Source organism: Haemaphysalis longicornis, unplaced genomic scaffold (genome assembly GCF_048455015.1).
Source record: "Haemaphysalis longicornis isolate Haplotype H1 unplaced genomic scaffold, Haemaphysalis longicornis Haplotype H1 scaffold_8, whole genome shotgun sequence".
Lineage (NCBI taxonomy): Eukaryota > Metazoa > Arthropoda > Arachnida > Ixodida > Ixodidae > Haemaphysalis > Haemaphysalis longicornis.
In genome coordinates, this window is record NW_027526445.1 from 81,285,014 (window position 1) to 81,304,707 (window position 19,694).

At 43.8% G+C, this 19,694-nt stretch overlaps 1 protein-coding gene across 1 annotated transcript in view; it reads left to right on the plus strand.

Moving 5' to 3' along the window:
• LOC144148169 (pancreatic lipase-related protein 2-like) overlaps positions 1–18,740 on the plus strand; it is a 139,888-nt gene extending 121,148 nt beyond the window's left edge. The window contains exon 8 of the mRNA XM_077679749.1: positions 18,410–18,740. Coding sequence (XP_077535875.1) covers positions 18,410–18,678 — 269 coding nt within the window. The 3' untranslated portion in view covers positions 18,679–18,740. The remainder of the gene's footprint in view (positions 1–18,409) is intronic.
• The last annotated feature ends 954 nt before the right edge of the window (positions 18,741–19,694 follow it).

The following is a 19,694-nucleotide window of genomic DNA, read 5'->3' on the forward strand; positions in this document are numbered from 1 at the left end:
GACTTCCCTTTGCCTGCGCCTGTACAGTTCGAGGCTGCGAGTAATGGCCCGCCGGCGAAATTACGGAAGAAAAGAAGCCCTCGTCGCGTTGGTGCTTCGGAAGCTTCTGAGTTGGTTGTGGTGCGCCGACCACCGAGCTTCAAGGCAATCTTTGTTTCGAAGTTTTTGGTTAACACAACATCTGGGCAACTGTTGGCCCGCTTTTCGAATGTGCAAGTCACGCCAGTGTTGTGCAAACGCCTTAAAACCAAGTACGACTCGTATTCTTCTTTTTGTGTAACTGTGGACGCACAGTGTTCCAGGAGCCTGTGCGACCCGTCTATGTGGCCAAAGGGCCGCCTCTTCAAGCCGTTCCAAGGCACGTTGCACCCTGGCATGGTGATCAGCTGTGAAACTACTGTGAACGACCAGTAAAAACGACCCTCTCGACATCTATTATCAAAACGCTCGGTTTCTACGTACTAAATCGTACGAATTTTTAAAAATATTGTTTGCTCCAAATTTTCTACTACTGTTATTACGGAAACTTGGCTTTGCAATGATATCCCATCTTTCGACTATTTTCCTCCGACCTATGAAATATGTAGAAGCGACAGAAAGTTAACTGGGCCTAAGAAAAAGAATGGCGGTGTTCTCATTGCCATCGATCGCTCAGTGCAATGCGTGCGGCGTGCCGACCTCGAGACCCTAGAAAAATTAGTCTGGCTTTAGTTAGGCCTCAAGAGGGGCGAGAAGCTGATCATCGGTGCATTCTATATATCCCCAGATACTTTACCTGCTGAATATAATCGAAAGCTCACATCTATTGAAAATGTTTCCAATTTACACTCCAACTATAAGCTAATTATACTTGGCGACTTCAACACCCCAGTTATTCATTGGAACAGTCTCATTTCAGCTTAAAAACCATATGCGGCACAGAAATGCAGCATGTTATTAGGTTTTCAATCATTCACGTCCTTGCAGCCGTTCTTCCACATAGAAAAATTCGGTGGTAATGTCCTAAATGTGTGCTTGTCGAAATCGAAAAACGTACAAGTGTGTGCCTCCGAAATATCTCTTGTACACCGCGACAAGTTTCACCCCCTCTTGCTGTCTCTTCCTCTGTCGCTGCCCAGCATCGCTATGGCGGTGTTGACGATTGTGCAGTCCGGCGATATGCTTTCAAGCGTGGAGAATATGCTGGGCTGTATCACTTTTATTCATGTACTGAATGGTCTAGTGTTTTTGATGTCAATGATGTTGACGAACAGGTTCGACGTTTTACCGAAATTGTCAGGAGTGGTATGAAAAAGTAAATCCCTTGTTATAAGCCTGTTCATTCAAAATTTCCCCGCTGGTTCTTTAAAGAACTTCAAAGTTCGCTTAAACCTAAGGACAGCACCCACAAAAAGGCCAAGCGCTCGGTGCTTGACAAGTGGAAAGCGGAGTTTAGTCGGTATCGCTCACTTTGTAAAAGCCTCTCCCGGCGTGACCACCAGCTCTATATAGAGTCGTTAGAGGCTCCTGCGTCTCAGAAAGCGGCTGACTTCTGGAGGTATTTACGCGGCCCTTTTAAGGCGTCTAAAGAACCCACTAGCCTGCTTAATTCCCATGTGGAACAGCTTGAGGATGTTGCGTCCAGCTTTGCTCAGTACTTTCATTGTCTTTCAACTGCCAGATGGCAACGGCAAACGGCTATCGTTTAATAACTCTAAATTTAACACGCTTATGTTCGATGAAAAACTTGTCAATGATAGCCTTAAACGAATGAAACCATCATTTTCCTCTGGTGCAGATGGAATTCCAGCAGCCCTCATGATGGCTTACAGCAACATTTTTGTGCCTGTCTTAACTTCCATTTATAATAACTGTTTACCTTTGGGCAAATTTCCTCGTGCATTGAAGATCGCTCGAATTTTTCTAATATTTAAGTCTGGTGATAAGTCAGCCATTACTGACTATCGCCCAATCTCACTCCTCTGTGTCGCCTCAAAACTTCGTGTCAACTCTGCACAACGTTGTTGCTGCCTGTGTCAAGAACGTTGTGATACCAAATCAGCACGGCTTTTTCTCTGGTGGATCGACGGTCACAAATCTTGCAAGCTTTATGACACAGGCTTCGGCTGCAGTTTGTCAAAACGGCCAGTTGGACGTTATTTATTTTGACCTGAGTAAGGCGGTTGATGTGAACCATCAATTATTAATTAACAAGCTTACTACGTCTGGTGGATACGGAAGCCTTGTTGCCTTGTTGTCCAACTATTTCCTGGATCAGTCCTTTTACGTAGATGTAAACTTCAAAAAGTCTGGTGTTTACACTGCAACAAGTGGTGTATTTCAGGGTTCCGTGCTGGGTCCACTATTTTTTTGTATCTTCAATGATGTGTCAACAGTGTTAAAAAATTGTTCATTTGTACTCTATGCTGAGATATCAAACTATTTAGGCACATTAGCGGTGTTCAGGACTGTTGTGCGTTGCAAAGGGATGTGCCGAAATTATCGGTCTGGTGCAGCAAAAACTGTCTAATCTTAAACCCCGGTAAAACAAAGGTTGTCACGTACAGCCGGAAATGCCATCGTCTACTGTTTTCCTACAGTATAGAGGGAGCTCCTTTGAAAAGGGTTGAGGAGAATAGGGACCTCGGGGTTCTTTTCGACAGTACGCTCTCATTTGTCCTCATATAAGGCTCGTCACACCGCGAGCGCTCCGAAGTTTTGGAAATGTGTGTCGGATTAGAAAAAAATTCTCTTCTCCAGATCCATTTCTAATACTATACCATGCGATATGTATGCCTCAGTTATAATACGCTTCTGTTGCATGGAACGGCATCTCCAAATCTGGTAGGGAAATAATAGAACGTGCGCAGAAGAAGTTTTTGTCCTTATTTAGGCACCGTCATCACAATCACAGTTTTCATCTTGATACTCACTTACCCATAGTTCCTTCCATTCTTTCCTGGAACTGCAGACGTATGCGTGCAGCTCTTACATTTCTTCACAAGATTGTTCATGGTGACCTTTCTTGCGCAGACCTGCTTAACTGTTTTTGAGTTTAGTGTACCACAAAGGCCCACCAGGTCGCATCGCCCGTTTTTGATCACTGCGCGCAACTCCAATCATTCTCCTGTGTGCAGAATACAGAATTGCTACAACCGCTTCTTTGAACGCCTTGACATCTTTCAGAAATCCTTTACAATTTACCGTAAAGAGCTGTTGAATACAGTATGTTAAACACCTATGATATGTCCGTCGTTCTTTTTTTTCTGGAATTTGCTTTCTCTGCGGTGGTCTATATACAACTTATAGTTGCCTATTTTTGAAACTGTTAACTGTCATTTGTTCGTCTTATCATTTGTCTGTACACTCTTGCCGTTGTTTTTGTTGTATTACGGTCAAACTTTGTTGCTCTGCCTGTCGTGTGGCCTTTACGACAGGGAGAGCAACATAGACATCTTCTTTTTTTATTTTTTACCTGTACCCAGGCTCCGCCTGTGCTTTATCTGTGTCATTTTCACTACTTCAATTTGTGTGTGTCTTGTCGCTTGTTTGTTTCTTGCTATATGTTTCTTCTATTTTGTTTTCATGTAACTACCCGTGCGCCAGCACTCAGGCCTCTGGGTGTTCGTGGGCACGTAAATATACATGATTGATTGATTGATTGATTATTATTATTATTTTAATTACGAGTAAAAACTCGAAGAAATTTCCTTTTTGGCTCTCCAATGAACTTCGTGCTGCCCTTAAGCTGAAAGATCAGCCACATTAGGAGTCACGTGACTCAAGCCTCGATAAGTGGAAGGCAGAGTTTCGAATTTACCGTTCATCGTGCAAAAAGCTCTATTACAAACTCTACTTCCTACCTTGAGTCCGTGGAGGTTTGTGCAACGCGTGACCCTTCAAAATTTTGGCAGTTCATTCGTTCCCATTCAAATAACGCAGATGATCGCATACGCTTAGTTGATTCTTCCGGGGCTGAGGCAACTGATGTAGCCAATTCTTTTGCGCGTCACTTTGGTAGCACTTTCGCACCACCCAGAGACAATGACATATCTCGATTGATCAACAGCGTGCGTAGGGCAAGTTCAGTTCTTCTTGATGAGAAGCTTGTATTTGAAAGCCTCAAGCACATAAAACCTTCTTTGTCGTCGGGCCCTGACGGTATTCCTGGGGGCATATTAAAAGCTTTTAAAGATACTTTAGTTTCTGTTATAACATCTATATTTAACGACAGCTTAACTACTAACGCATTTTCAGATAAATGGGAAATTTCTTTAATATATCCTATCTTTAAGTCATACAACAGCACAGATCCAACGAACTACCGGCCGGTTTCAATCCGCTGAGCCGTGTCCAAACTCTTTGAGTCCTCGTTACACACTGTTTTATCTTCGTCGTAAAAAATGTGTTTTTACCCGATCAACTGGTCGGCCAAGGACAACTAATCTTACCTGCTTTATGACGCATGCATCAGAGGCAGTCACAGACCGAGGCCAGCTTGACGCAGTCTTCTGTGAACTTAGTAAGGCTGTTGATCTTGTTACTCATCCGCTGTTGCTCAAACAACTGTTGCTCTGTGGCGTCAATGCTCCTTTAGTTGCAATTATCGGCAGCTATCTTCTTAACAGACGCTGTTATGTCAGTGTAAATAGCGAAAGATCTGTCGACTACATTCCTACCAGCGGCGCACCTCAGGGGTTCTTGTTGGGCCCTCTTCTGATCTCTCTTTTCATTACGACGTATCTACCTGTACTAAGAGCGCGTTTTTCCTTTTGTATGCTGACGATATAAAGGGTTACAAAATAATTAATTGCCCAGAGGACTGCCTCGCCCTTCAACATGACCCCTCATCTTTCGCGCGCTGGTGTGCTGAGCAGAGAATAATTCTTAACTCTAATAAAACCAAAGTTATCAACTACAGCCTGAAAACACATCCCTTCCAATTCACTCATGCGCCTAATAATGCTCGTCTTTCAAGTTTCCGAGGTTAGAGAATTTGGAATGCTGTTCGACAGTTCCCTCAGTTTCACTCCTTATATACGACAGATGATTGGGCGGGCTCTCCGCTCTCTGGTTGTGGTGTTCAGGTTTACAAGAGATTTCACTTCTCCTGTTCCTTTGTTTAGGCTTTACTCATCAGTTTGCCTCCCCCAATTAGAATAGCCATCTGTCGTTTGGAATAGCCCCTGCCAGTCCAACCACCAGTATCTTGAACGAGTGCAGAAAAAATTCCTGTCAATATATAAGCACTGGCTAGGACGCAATTCTGCTTCACCCTCTAGCCAACATCAGCTACCTAAGCTTATTCCCTTGAGTTGTAGGCGTGATCGAGCTCATCTCCTTTTTAAGTACAAGCTACTACACGGAGTCATTTCCTGCCCAGAATTTCTGTCACAACTTATGCTCCGAGTTCCCCAGAAGTGCACGTGATCGCGCTATACATTCCATACTGGTGCAACTAGTAGTCGTCACTCCCCTATCCACCAACTGCAAAGCCTGTGCAACTTGCTTGGTGACAAGTTGAATGTTTTTAATGGCTCCCTGGCCCAGTTTCTTGCAGGGCTGAGTAGTACTGCAAGTGGCTAACAGTATATGTCCTACTCCATTCACACAATCTTGCTATGTCACCTGCATTTGATTCAACTTCTCGTTTGTATAGCTTTCATCCTTACCTTAATATCTTCTAATTGGCTGTATTTTCAATTTAATAGTACATTATTTGTGGCTAACTCTTCCGTTCATAGAGTGCGATATCATTGTTATTACCGTTCTTTGTGCTTCTATTAGTGTAGCGTACTTTTAGTGATACGCATTGTATGTATCATGTCATTTCGTTTGTTTTTATGTTTGTTAGTGTGCCGGCACTAAGACATCACCGTCATTCCTGGGCACAGAAAATAAATTGAATGATTGATTGATTGATTGATTATTATTATTGATGGCGCCCAGTCAGGGCTTATGTGTTCTATGCTCTTGTGCTGTTTTGGGGAAACAAAAGTTTTTTCGCTGTGCGTCGTGCCAAAAACGTGTGCACGCGAAGTGCGTTGTGCGGCCGGAAGAGGAGGTGGAGCTGTTGAAGTCGGGTGCTCGGCGATTTAGGTGCAATTTGTGGGAAACCGCCGATGATGCGCCTAGCCTACCGTAGCTTTGTCGGCGAGCAACGACCCTGGCCCGCCGTCCTGCACGCATTCTTCACCCTGCACCCGCCGACAGTCGCTGGCCGCCCGGACCCCCGCGCTGCCATCCCAACCGGTCGACCTTCGGACCAAAGTTGCCTCTCTCCACGCCCTCCTTTCCGACGCGCTGGAGGGAATCTCATTTCTGAGCGACCAAGTGGCCCGGCTTCGTCAGTAAAATGAACAGGTCAGTCGTAAGAGCATGCAGGGTTTTGCTCGGCAGGCCGATGTTGTTGTCTCCCTCCGGGAGGAAATTCGCTGCCTGCGTTGGGAGCTCGCTCGACGGCCTGCTGCCCCGCGCACCCAGCCCTGCTCCCCGGAATCAAAGTCGCTATTCTCTGCGGTTTTGGCGGCTCCGGCGCTGCCTGCCCCTCGCCGACATCAGCCACTGCCGGGGGTGTGCAGGGTTATGTAGTTGCATTTGTCCCTCCCCCGGTCACTGCAATTATACAGCCGAAGTGACGCCCAGCTCGCCTTCAACCGTCGTATGGCACTTCCGACACGGGATCAGTCACGGTGGTTGCACCAAAATTAACAACAGACACGTGACGTATCTCGGCGGCCACCTGCTATGCTCGTTTCTAGGCTGTCACCGGGGACTACTAGTGAAGCCTTTTCCTCCCACCTCACCACTTTGAACGCCCCTCCTGTGACCTGCAAACGACTAAAAACAAGGTTCACCAACTATGCGTCCTTTCATCTCGTGTTCTCCGATGAGTACTTCAAACGCTTGCAAGACACATCGTTGTGGCCGAAAGGGTGCCTCTTTAAACGGTTTCTACGTCCTCTTCATGAAGCCATGCTACACACATCTGAAACGTCTAATAATATTCCACCCGGATGCGCCTGGACATTCTCTATCAAAACGTTCGTGGCCTACGGACAAAGGCTAAGGAGTATTTCTTATTCTGTATCTTCATCCGATTTTCATAATATTATTATTACGGAAAACTGGCTTGAACCAGATATTGCCTCCGGGGACTATTTTACCGAAAATTTTAATGTTTACCGCAGTGACCGGGACTGTACAAAAGGTAAAAGTTTTGGTAGGGGTGTTCTCATAGCTGTAGATCGTTCTATTACTTTCTTGAGGCGCAGTGATATCGAAACTGTGGATGAATCTGTCGGGGTTGAACTATGCTGCCCAGGTAAGCGGAATATATCACTTTCTACATTTTACTTTTCACCAAATCTTCATCCACATGAGCCTGAGTCAGGCATTTCTGCCATCGAAGACGTCGTCACCTCAAATTCCCGTCATGACTTCTGTATCGCTAGCGATTTTAACGCACCTGGTATCGGCTGGTTGGATGGTACCATCCAGCATCAATACCACTATGCGATAAAGAAAGGCACCTGCCTTCTCGACTTCATTTCTTTTTCTCACCTCCAGCAAAAAAATGGTGTGAAAAACTGCAACAGAAACACGCTTGACCTGTGCTTTTAGAATCTTCATTCTCTCAGTGTTTCCAAGTCAGACTTTCATCTTGTGGGTCCTGACAAGTATCATCCCCCTTGAATCTTTCTTTACCATGTTCCCCTCAGTTTATTCGCTCCTGTTCATCTGATCGTCCTCCCTTTAACTTTGCCGCTGGGGACTACATAGGTTTTTATTATTATCTGTCGGAGTTTGATCGGTCTGACCATTTGAACGCTGGAAAAGTTGACGAGCAAGTCGAGAGCAATTTTCTTCTATTATGCAAGAAGGTATGCGCAGATTCATCCCGCGTAAGCTGCCCAGGAACTGTAAATTCCCCGCTTGGTGTTAAGGTGAGCTCCGCGTGGCCTTGAAACATAAGAAGCGTGGCCATCGGAAGGTACGGCAGACAAATAGTGAGCCATGGTAACAGCAATTTGTCTATTACAGGTCTTTGTTGAAAGTGCTCTATAAGCGGGATCGGTTACTGTACATCTCTGCTGGTGAAAATGATGCTACGCGGTTTTCCAAATGCTTCTGGCAGTACGTCCGTTTTCGCTCCGGCAGGAAGAGCCGAGAACACATCAGCCTTCTCGATAAAATGGGGAACGATATCGCTTCGGTTGCCGATGCATTTGCTGAGCACTTCACTTTAGTATTTGAACCCAATACCCTCTCCCGCGCCCACGAACTGTCTTCTTGGAATTTCTGTATCACCCTTATATGCGAAGAAGACGTTCTCAAGGCACTCAAGCAGCTAAAGCTATCTCTTTCCTCTTGTCTGGATGGAATTTCCTCCGCACTAATAAAGCTTACGGGGTCATACTAGCTCCGATTCGCGCTGCTATATTTACCAACTGTATAAAAAAATATCTACCTTTCCGCACCTTTGGAAAGTCACCCGTATTGTTCCTGTGCTTCAGTTTGCTTTCCGAGCAGAGGATAGAAATTGGCTGGTAGTATAGTAAATGTATTTAAGTCTGGTGTGAAAACAAAGGTACAATACTACCGGCCAATTTCTATCCTCTGCTCGGCAAGGAAACTGTTCGAATCAATTTTGCACGTAATTTTGTCGAGTAGTGTCAAATCTGGCAGTTCAACTACTACAAACCTTGTGTGTTTTATGTCCTTTGCCTCGGAAGCTGTGCATGGGCGGTGTCAGCTCGATACCGTGTACTGTGACCTCAGCAAAGCGTTTGACCTAGTTGACCATTCCCTGGTTCTGCATAAAATGTCTACTTATAACATTCCCGTTTGCTTCGTGGAGTTACTCAGCAGCCATCATATTAATAGTCATGTTTTGTCTCGGTTAATGATAAAGAATCTGCTGCCTACTATGGCTCCAGTGGTGTGCCTCAGGGATCTGTGCTGGGGGCCCTTCTGTTTTCGTTGTTTGTAATGACGTCTCAGGCTCTATAAATAACTCTTGCTTTCGGTTATATTCTGATGACATGAAAAATATTAAAGAAGTTACTAGCGCTGCAGGTATCATAGCTCTTCAATCTGATATGAATGCTTTTAGCGACTGGTGTGCTCAGCGAACAAACTTGCTCTTAGTGGCATCAAAGCGAAGGTTATGTCCCACACTCGTATTAACAAACTCCATACTTTATCCGTACGTTGTGAAAAGTGTGCCGCTACTGCGTGTGTTGAAAATATCTGACCTTTAAGTGGTATTTGACAGTGCGGTAAACGTTTCTGCTCATGTGGATTCTATTTCTAAGCGCGCCCTTCGCCGCTTGGGGTTTGTCTGTCGAATATCAAGAGAATTCAGCAACCCTGTCTCACTACTAAAGCTTTATTTGTGTGTTGCCCGCCCTATTTTAAAATATGCCTCTGTTTTTTGGAACGGCGCGTGCCAGTCGAACAGTAATATACTTAACAAAGTGCTAAATAAGTTCATATCGATCCACAAAGATCGTTTCTCCCGCCACCGTGGCAATGGTTTTACTTCTAATCCTATCCAAAGTTTGAAGTCAACCAAATGCTAACCTAATTTCTTCATTTAAACTTGTACACGGGATTATTTCTTGTTCGGATTTGCTTGCAAATATAAATCTTAGAGTACAGTCGAAACTTACCCGTAAGTGTTTTTTACTTCGTACCCGTAAGACATGCAATAGACACTGCACATTGTACCTCCATCAAGAAACATACCATCTCTACTCCCGTAATATTGACCTGTTTCATACACCCTTTCGGTCTCAAATGTGCGACCTTCTGACTTCTGTCTCTCCCTGACTTGGTTTCGACCAGTTGAATTCTATTTTCACGGCCATATTTCCGGTTATGTTGGGCGCCTTTGTTACTGTTCCTACTCATATATATCTGCCCTTTTCTATTCTCAAATTTTTATGACACTGTTTTGTCGTCTGGTGATTGTTGAAACTTTATTGTGCTGAAATCATTGATTTTGTTAAATGACCTTCATTCTTCATTCTAGTTTTTTTCTTCGCTTGTACTTTGTTGTTCTTCTCACGCGTGGACGTATTTGTGTCGTCGTCTGTCTTTTTCGAAAGTGCGCCACAACAAAGGCTACGGCTGTACCTTGGCACTATAATATAGATTGATTGATTGAATATTAATATTATTGTTATTATTAGGTGTCGCGTATTTATATTTACCTCGTAAAAAGAGACACGTTTCACCCTCCCTTACTTATTTCAATTTCTAACGTATTCCTTGCCCACCACAGTCCTCCCGTCAACACACCACGCGTCCGTGGTTACAACTTCGCTCATGGGGACTATATTGGCTTGTTTCACTTCTTTGCTGAGAGGGATTGGTCACACACTAAACTTTTTTACACCCTTTTCGGTCGCAAAGGGCGTAAAAATCTTGTCCCATGGCTAACACCCTTAAAAGGTGTTTTGGAAAAAAAGGGTGTACAAATGAACAAAGGGTGTTGATCTCAACACCCTTAAAGGGTGTTGAGGACGCTCAACGCCCTAAAAAAAGGGTGTTCAGCATCCGGCATGCGCAGTGGCAATGTGAATCGGTGAAGCGCGCAGCATTCAACACAAACAGTCAATACGCACAAGTTACAGTTGGAACACAAATGAACTGAGCAAGAAAACCAACGGGATGCAAGCGGTACAGGGAGACCATACTTACTTAGTAATACATGTGCTGTTCTTGCTTTTATATCCAGCAGAGGAAAATCCCCCAATCGAGTCGGTGGGCTTGTCGCAAAATTAGATATTTTAGCGCTAATTTTGGAAGTATGGATTTTACTATCAGAATACACAAATCAACACGCGGATTTGCAAAAAAGTTTTAATTACGACGTGGTTTTTGTGTTCCATAACTTATAGAATTTAAATAAATACCAAACAAATCTTCCCGCCACCCCAACACCCTTCAAAAAGGGTGTTCGTTATTTCAACACCCTTTTTCCCAGAAGGGCGTAAAGCTACAAATTAGGGTGTTCGAAACTAAGAAAAAGGCCGTGAATAAAAAGGGTGGAAGAAAAAGGGTGGAAGAAAAGACCGCCAACTAAGAAAAAAAGTGAAGAGACCTCCAACTTTCGAGGCCTTTTGTGCCTGTTTACATGGGTGGACTGAACATTTTGTACAAGCGGTGGGTGTTTTGTACCTCACGATGTGTAAAGCAATATGAATTGGCATAATTTATAACCAGTGGAGCTCTTTAGGCTTGAGCTATTTTCGGTGGCGTTAGCAAAAAAATACAAAGGAAAAGAACTGCAGCACCTGTAAATGATGCACCACCACAGATAGGGTAATATAAGAGTGAAGTCGGCTTTCGAGCTTGTTAGAGTGTGAGCGCAAGGGACGTTGGGTATGCGCATCTCTTACTATACCATTTAAAAGGTACTAGGCCTTTTTGGATTCCAAAATGCAAACAAATTGGCGCAGCTTGCAGTAGTGGTGCAAGGCTGGAGAAACAGCATAGCTGGGGGCCGACCTAGCTTGTTTCCCCCTTGGATCCCATGCAGTGGGGGGGGACACACTGGAACAGCCTTGTAAAATCCAGTTAAACTTGGCCTCACCCCTCAGCGGTCTTCCTAGCTTAGCAAGACCATTGCAAAGCTTAGCAAAAGCAAACAAAACAAAACTTAGCAACACCGGAAGAAACTAGGCCGACCCCCAGCTTCGCTGTTCTTTTATTGCAATTGAACACCTATTTCATACCGTTTCAACAACCTACATTAAGCCAAGCGTGTTGCATTCGGTAAAGACCCTTTCCGCCACACGACTATAGTATTTTTTATTTTGAAGGTAGAAATTGGTGTTTTACGTGCCAAAGCTAAACTTGAGGAATGAGGTTTACCGCATATAGAAACGAGCGATAATTGCATACGAGCAATTATTTTATTTTTTTTTGCGTTTAGAAATTTCTTGTGAGTAGAGGAGTATATGAGGGGATGTCTTGTTTTTTACAGTGCTATTATGCATCCAAGCATGGACTTATTAAATGAATAGCTGAACACCTTTTCTACACCCTTTCAACACCCTAAGAAAAACCAAGGGTGTTGAAGTTTATCAACACCCTTTTTTTCACACAAAAAGGGTGTAGAGCTAGGAAAAGGGTGTTGATATTCAAGAAAAAGGGCGTACAGGCCTTCCAACACCCTTTTTCCACTTATGCTACACCCTTTTTTGCTAAAAGGGTGTAAAAAAGTTTAGTGTGCACCATTGGACACTCTCAATGACGCTGACGAAATGGCTGATTTTTTTTACCGAAGTACTTCACGATGTCTTAAGCAAATTTGTACCCAAAAAAACTAAAAAAAAGTAGCAATTGTCCCTACTGGTTTTCATCTGAACTAAAAAAGGCCCTTGGTAGAAAGAATTGAGCTCACAAACAAGCAAAAAAACTGGCCAAGAGAGGTGGCAGAGCTAGTTTTGTTAGCTCTGGTCGCATTGTAAATATCTGCTTAAGCGCGATAGGTCCAGTAATATTGCCGGGGTTGAAGCTAATGCGCCGCGCAATACTAAAGCTTTCTGGGGTCATGTCCTTGCACAAACTTCCAAAAACAACCCAGTAGATATTAACCTCATTCACAAGAGGGGTGACAGCATTCCTGACGTTCCTAATGCTTTTGCTCAACAATTCAGTTCAGTATTCGGCAAGAAAAGTGCAGCCTGCCCCCCTCAAGTGTTTCCGAGGTATGATAAAAGCTCAGAATGTTTTGTTTCGGAAAGTCTTGTATCAAGAGCTCTAAAGCGAGTTAAGCCCTCATTTTCGTGCGGCCCTGATGGCATTCCTTCGGCAGTACTGAAGGGGTTTGGGGTTCTTCTTGTTCCGGTCTTGGCGCGAATATTTCGAACGTCACTCAATACCGGTAACGTCCCCACTCTTTGAAAGACTGCTCGGGTTGTTCCTATATTTAAGTCAGTGTCAAAGTTAGACCCCACAAACTACCCCCCGATTTCTATTCTCTGCGCTGCTTCAAAATTCTTTGATACTGTACTGCATACATTACTCTCAGCGTAAAAACTGTATTATTACCTCAGCAACGCGGCTTTCTCGCTGGGAGATCGACCACCACTAATCTTGTAAATTTTATGCTGCATGCTTCGGGAGCTGTGCAGGGAAGACGACAACTCGATGTCGTGTTCTTCGATTTCAGCGAGGCTTTGGTGTCGTCTGCCATGATATATTATTTAGAAAGCTGTATCAACTCGATTTACAACCATCCATCACATCCCTTTTATGTAATTATTTATCGGATAGGTCATGGCTTGTGTATGCAAACGGGCAGTCTTCTCTCTCCTACGAGGCTAGAAGTGGTGTCCCTCAGGGATCTGTTCTGGGGCCACTTCTTTTTTCAATTTTTATAAAGGATGTTTCCTCAGTAATTCATGATTGTCGCTTTCTCCTATATGCTGATGATGTCAAAATATTTAAGGCTGTTTCAAACACCGCAAGCTGTTCCACTCTCCAGCGAGTGATCACGTCTATTTCTGATTGGTGCTCACGCAACAAACTCCTTATCAATACATCAAAAACTAAAGTAATGACCTACACTAGAAACACTGAAAGTACAGTGTTCTCCTATAACATTAACGGTGAAGCACTACCACGTGTTGGGGACGTTAAGGATCTTGGTGTTAATTTCGACAGTGAATTCAGCTTCTCCTTGCACATCCGGGAGGTCTCTTGGCGGGCCCTCCGATCTCTTGGCGTTATATGTCGCTTATTAAAGGCGTTCAAGGAGCCGGGCTCTTTTCTCAAGCTGTACACGAATATTTGTAGTCCGCAGCTCGAGTATGCTTCTGTGGTATGGAATAGCGCATGCAAAACACTCTGTATGCATATTGAAACTGTCCAGAAAAAGTTTATCTCTATCTTCAATCATCGCTTTGCTAGCAATAACAATTTTGGGTCATTCTCTATACCGATACTAGAGTGCTTACACTCAAGAAGTATTAAGGCTGATCTTTTTTTCCTGTTCAAAATCATTCACGGCACAGTGTCTCGTGGTGAAATGCTGCAACATGTTGCATTCCATGTGCCGCAAACATCCACCAGAAGACACGCCACATTCTTTAATCCGAGCTGTCTGCGTGGCTTGTGCCCCTTGTTTTGGCTCCAGTGTACGTATAATCAGTACAACGAATATTTAGACATATTTAATAATTCCTCGGCAAAGTTCCGCAAACATGTCTGTGAGCTTGTCATGTAAGTGACCTTTTTTTATCCTCTGTTCACACGCGGTCACTGAGCATGAAGTGATGACAACACAAGACTTTCTTTTTATATATTCCCCTTATTCCATGTCTGGTTTTCTTTACATGTACATTCCTTCTATGCTCCTTTTCTTATATATAGGCTATCTTGATTCACTCCGTTTCTGTGCTCCTAAACCTTAACATTTATGTATATTTTTGAAATTATCTGTGTATGACGACCACCGGCGTGATGTCACATGCCTTACTGCAAGCCACTGTACTTGCTTTTGTGTGTATGTGTGTGTTTGTGTTTTCTGTGGGTGCATGTTTGTTCTAATGTACGACTGTGTGTAATTTTTCTGTGTGTGCGTCAGTATCGCTGTCCTTTATTGCATTACCTGTGAGGTGTGGGCATCTCACATTGCCTGTTTGTTTTTTTCTTTTTTCTTCGTGTGCAGCCCAAAGGCCCTCAGGCTGTTCCTGGGCACGCTAATAAACGATTGATTGATTGATTGATTGATTATTATTATTAGCAGCCAATCAGATGCAAAAAACTATAGAGGAGTTTGTCTTCTTTGTGCTGCCTCCAAGTTTTTTAAGACAGCGGTGCACAAGGTATTGTCAAGTTCTGTACAGCAGTTTCTTACACGTAAACAGCATGGCTTTATGTCAGAAGGTCGACAACAACTAATCTCGCCTGCTTCATGGAGCATGCCTCCGCTGCACTTTCCGAGCGGGGCCTGTTCGGCGTTTTCTACTGGGACCTGACCAAAGTATTTGATGTTGTCTGCCACGCGTTGTGACATGATAAGATTTTGCAGTCAGCCATTGATACACCACTCGTGGCATTGCAGGGCAGCCATGTAAGCAACCGATTCAGTTTCGTTACTGTTAAGAGACAGACGTCCTCTATGTATAGATCAACAGGCGGTGTGCCCCAAGGCTGCGTGTCGGGCACTTTCTTGTTTTCCATTTCTGTAAACGATGTGTCAGCCGCAATTAAAAGGTCTCCTTTTCTTCTCTACGCTGACGGCATGAAAATATTCAGACGTATAAAGTACATCGATGACTGTGTTGCCTTGCAGCAAGATATATTCTCCTTTGCTAAATAGTGCTCAGATAACAGATTAAATCTTAGTCCTGCGATAACAAAGGTCATGTCTTTTACCTGAAAAACGAACCTTCTTATCTTTCGCTACAGTATTGATGATGGTTTTCTGTCTAGAGTCGACAAGATCAAAGACCTCGGACTGCTATTCGACAGCGCCTTAACTTTCTCTCATATCACTTAACTGACTCGGCGGGTGCTTCGTTCATTCGGTGCTGTATGCGGGTTTTCACAAGACTTCCAGTATCCTCATTCGTTCCTAAAACTTTTTATTGCACTTAGTATTCCTCAACTTCAAAATGCCTGCCATTGGGAATGGAACCTGCATATATGATTGTCAACGGGAAGAGCGTGTACAGATGAAATTTTTATCAATATGTATGTGCTGTTTTCCTTCTGAGCTTCTTCCGATAACTGCCTCTTTAAGTTACCGGCGCACCCGCTTAGGCCTTCTTTTCTTCTACACACTGCTTGATCGTACAATTTCACGCCCGGAACTGCTTCTATCAATAAGTTTTTGTGTTCTGAAAAAAAAAAGCGACAAGGCTTAACCACTCGTTCCAAACAGCTGCACAACTTAGCAGATGTTCCCCTCTTGATAGACTGCAAAGCCTATATAACACTCACTCTGGGAAACTCGACATTTTTCGCCGTCTCCTTCGGGGTTTTTTAGCAGGGCTGTTAGCCGTGGCGCACTAACTTCATTTCGACAGTGCTCGTGTTCTTCAGGTATTTTCCTCATGTGTGCGTTGTTTTCACAGGGTTTGTTCCTATTTCTACGTGTATGATTTTGATGCTCCGGGCGCAATTTTTGTTTTCACTATGACACACTTCTGCAGTAAACTTTCATACACATTATGAAGGGGCCAAGGCAGGCCGCAGTAACATATGTTTCTATAACTTGTCATTTTCTGTGAATAGTTAAAAAATTTTGCTTTGTTTTGTTTTATACATATTTGTGTAATTAAAGCTTCATCCTATTGCTATGGTTCTTGTACGGTGCGTTTGTGCAATGTACCATAATTTAGAATCGTGCAATAAGGTTAGATACCGCTTTTAATTCTATTATCTGTAGTATTTCCAGTTTTTTTTTATTGTTTTTTACTCACCCACCTTTTTAATAGCTGTTTCTGAGACAGCCGATAGTATATTTTAATGCAGCATATTTTAGATGCGGAGCAGCTTATGGTCGAGCCTGTTCCCTCCGGCTGTGTGTGGGTGCCATTTTGCGGCTTCCACACCCCCCACTCTGCATGCCTGGCCAAGCACCGCTGATAATGATTGTGACAGGATGCCCTCCGGTATTGGCCAAGCAAAGAATTTATCACGCGATAGCTTCGCGTTCAACCTCCGCCGTCATCTTTCCGTAGGGGTACCCTGAGTACCACACCCCCATGCGCAGGCTTGGCCAGGAACCGCTCATGATGATTGTGTCAGGGTTCCCCTAGGGATTGGCCAACCAAAGAATCCATCACTAGATAGCTTCGCGTTCAACCACGGTCCCCATTTTCCCGTAGATTAAACCGGAGTAGTATGCGAGGCATTCCTCCTCTCCTCTCCGTGCTCCTCTCCTCTCCGGCATTCCTCCTTTCCTCTCCTAAGCTCCTCTCTTCTCCGGGATTGCGGAACGAATGGCAACACCTGGTTCTCCGCGCGCGATAATGCGAAGCAGCTTAGGGTTAGAGACGCGACGGTAGCCGCTGCATACTCCGGTGGGGGCGCCAATGTAGCTCCGCAGTATAAATGACGCGCGCGCGCGCTCCGCTCCCTTCATTTTCCTCCCGCAAGGCCGCGATCGAACTGAAAACTAGCGGGAGCTTGAGTCAACCCCATGGCTGCTTCGCATACTACTCAGGGTACCCATACAGGAGGATGGTGAAATTGTTTTTCTCCTCTCAATGCGCCTGCACGAAGGCTTCTGCTGTTTCTGGGCACTTTAACAAAGATTGATTGATTGAATATTATTAGTAATAATAATTGTAATATAAAATATTTCTGTCTTCAGGAAGTTTGAAACACATCTCGCGTTGATATCATAGAAATAGGAGAAATTTTCAGAAACTTCCATATTCAGCACTCTCCCGTCCTAGTTTTTCTGTTTGCCGTTTTGCACTGTATTTTCGATGACGAAAAAACACAAGCTTCAGGGTTTCAAATGCGGCCTTGTGAAAAGTTCAGTCTTGTCCGCAGCGGCTCGTTTTTCGGTTACATTTTTAAACAAGAAACGAACTGAAGGGGGTCGTTTTTAGGGTATCACGCTAAATAATTCGTCTTTGATAATTGCCAATTCCTCTTGTTAAATTATAGGATGCGTTCGAACAGAAAGGTTTTGTCAAAGCTTCTTTTAAAAAGTTCCCCTGTATTTGAAGTAGCTGCAAATGTTCTGGTATTAAAAACAATATTCGCATGAAGTGTTGTACACGTGGGGTTGTGAAAAATTCATAATACGCATCTTCACGCTTTGGAGTTCATACAAAAGTTGTTAATTTATATACCAGGGTTTTCAGACTTCTTCCACAAAAACACTACAGCTAAACGATGAATGATCCTTGCTTAATAAAACTTCGTTTTGTCGTGCTACTTTTCAGCAGCAACGGTCCGGACACAGGAGAAAAACACTGCGCAATCACTAAGACTACCATTCACATGACAGGTCGAATTCGTGCAATCAGTATGTCGCGCTCCAGGCATAGTAGTGGCCCAAAAAACAAACTGGTGATATAGTTGCTTACAAGTTAGGAAGGTTGGCTGTCGATTTTTATGGATACAATTGTATACAATCACACGCCGTTTATTTTAGGTTGATATGGCCAGTGTCTTATATACAAAGCATAATAATTACGGTTTGTTTCAAATACCCTATGTTGGTTTTTCGCGGTGGTTGTCGGCTAAAAGATCACGAATGTTGGTGTTTTTTCACTTCAGTCTAAAGCCGTGCCCATTTTTTTCCCCTTGCAACGAGGTTGTCAAGTTTGAATTTATTTTTTGAACAAACATTAGGTGCGTAACGAATCTGTGCTGTTTTACGTTTTTTCGCAAGTAGTATGTATAGCTTTTGAAATTTTATTGAATGATACATGACTTGCTTTTTCAGAGTCCGTAGCATGCAGCCACTACGCAGCACCGAAGATGTTCTTCGAGTCACTGATGAACAAAAATTGCAATTTTACATCATATCCTTGCCCAGCAGGCTGGGAACATTTCGACAATTGCTTCAAAAAGTTTAAGAAAAACGCAGCAGTGAAAGGTTTGATGGGGTACTACAGCAAAACACGGCCTGGGCGTGGAAAACACTATCTGAGAACCAATTATACATATCCCTTCTGTCTCAAGGAAAATATCACTAATGGCAAAACGTTCTGAGGGACAAACGTCCGGATACTGCTCATCTCGTATGTTCGTGTCATTAAAAGATATTTACCATTGGCAACCATAATTTAAAAGTGTCACTCCATGGACGTTCTTCCCCCATTATACAAGAGCGGAACATTTTGGAAGTGGTTTTGTTTTTCAGATATGGATCAGGAACCTGCCGATGCCATGATCTAGCACTTATGCCCCTTCTTTGCTGCATGAGGCATTGCACAGAGCATATGTTATGTGTAGGACACGGTAAACACTGCATGTTGAACTAAGGTCATTAGCAAATGCTTATTAAGCGTTTTTAGCATTGTCTGTTAATCGACTTTGTACACCGTAATTTTCCTATTTATTCTCTTTAGTGGGGGTTTCTTGCGGGGTCTATTTTAAGTGTCGTGAACCGTTGTTGTGGTTGCAGTGTGACTGGTTTTTCTATACTCGGTTACAACTCAAGAACGGCACCACCTCATGTAGTGTATCACTCCGCAAGAGCGCCGCACCCATGACGTCAGTCCGCGCGTGTTTTGAAAGGGGTTTGCTATGAATGCCTTGTCTCACGCAGTTTGTTTGTTGTCACTGGAGTCGTTTATAAGCATATTAAGTCCAAAAAATTACGGGAACGGCTCACGCCATGTTCAAAATATTCCCAGTAACGCCCTACTTGCGCCGCGCGGAGAAACATCCGGCTGCGCTGATAAGACACAGCGGCAACTTCCGGTGCCGTTTTTAAGTTGTCACCGAGTATAGGTCCTCATGTGGTGTGGCCCCGTGTTTTTTTTTTTTCAAGTCGTGAGCCTCTTGCACTCATCCTTTCCTGAGTCAGATCTAGCCCCACAGACACGTGACGTCCCCGATGCCATATCTGCACCAACCACCTTTCCCTCCTAAACCCCTTTGCAAGAAATCTCTCTCTCTCTCTATCTCTCTCTCCCTGTCAGAGCAATTTCAGTAGCAAACAGCATTGGGGTGATTCAGGATATGTTCCAAAAGATTACGGCGAAATTCCGGTGCAAATAAAT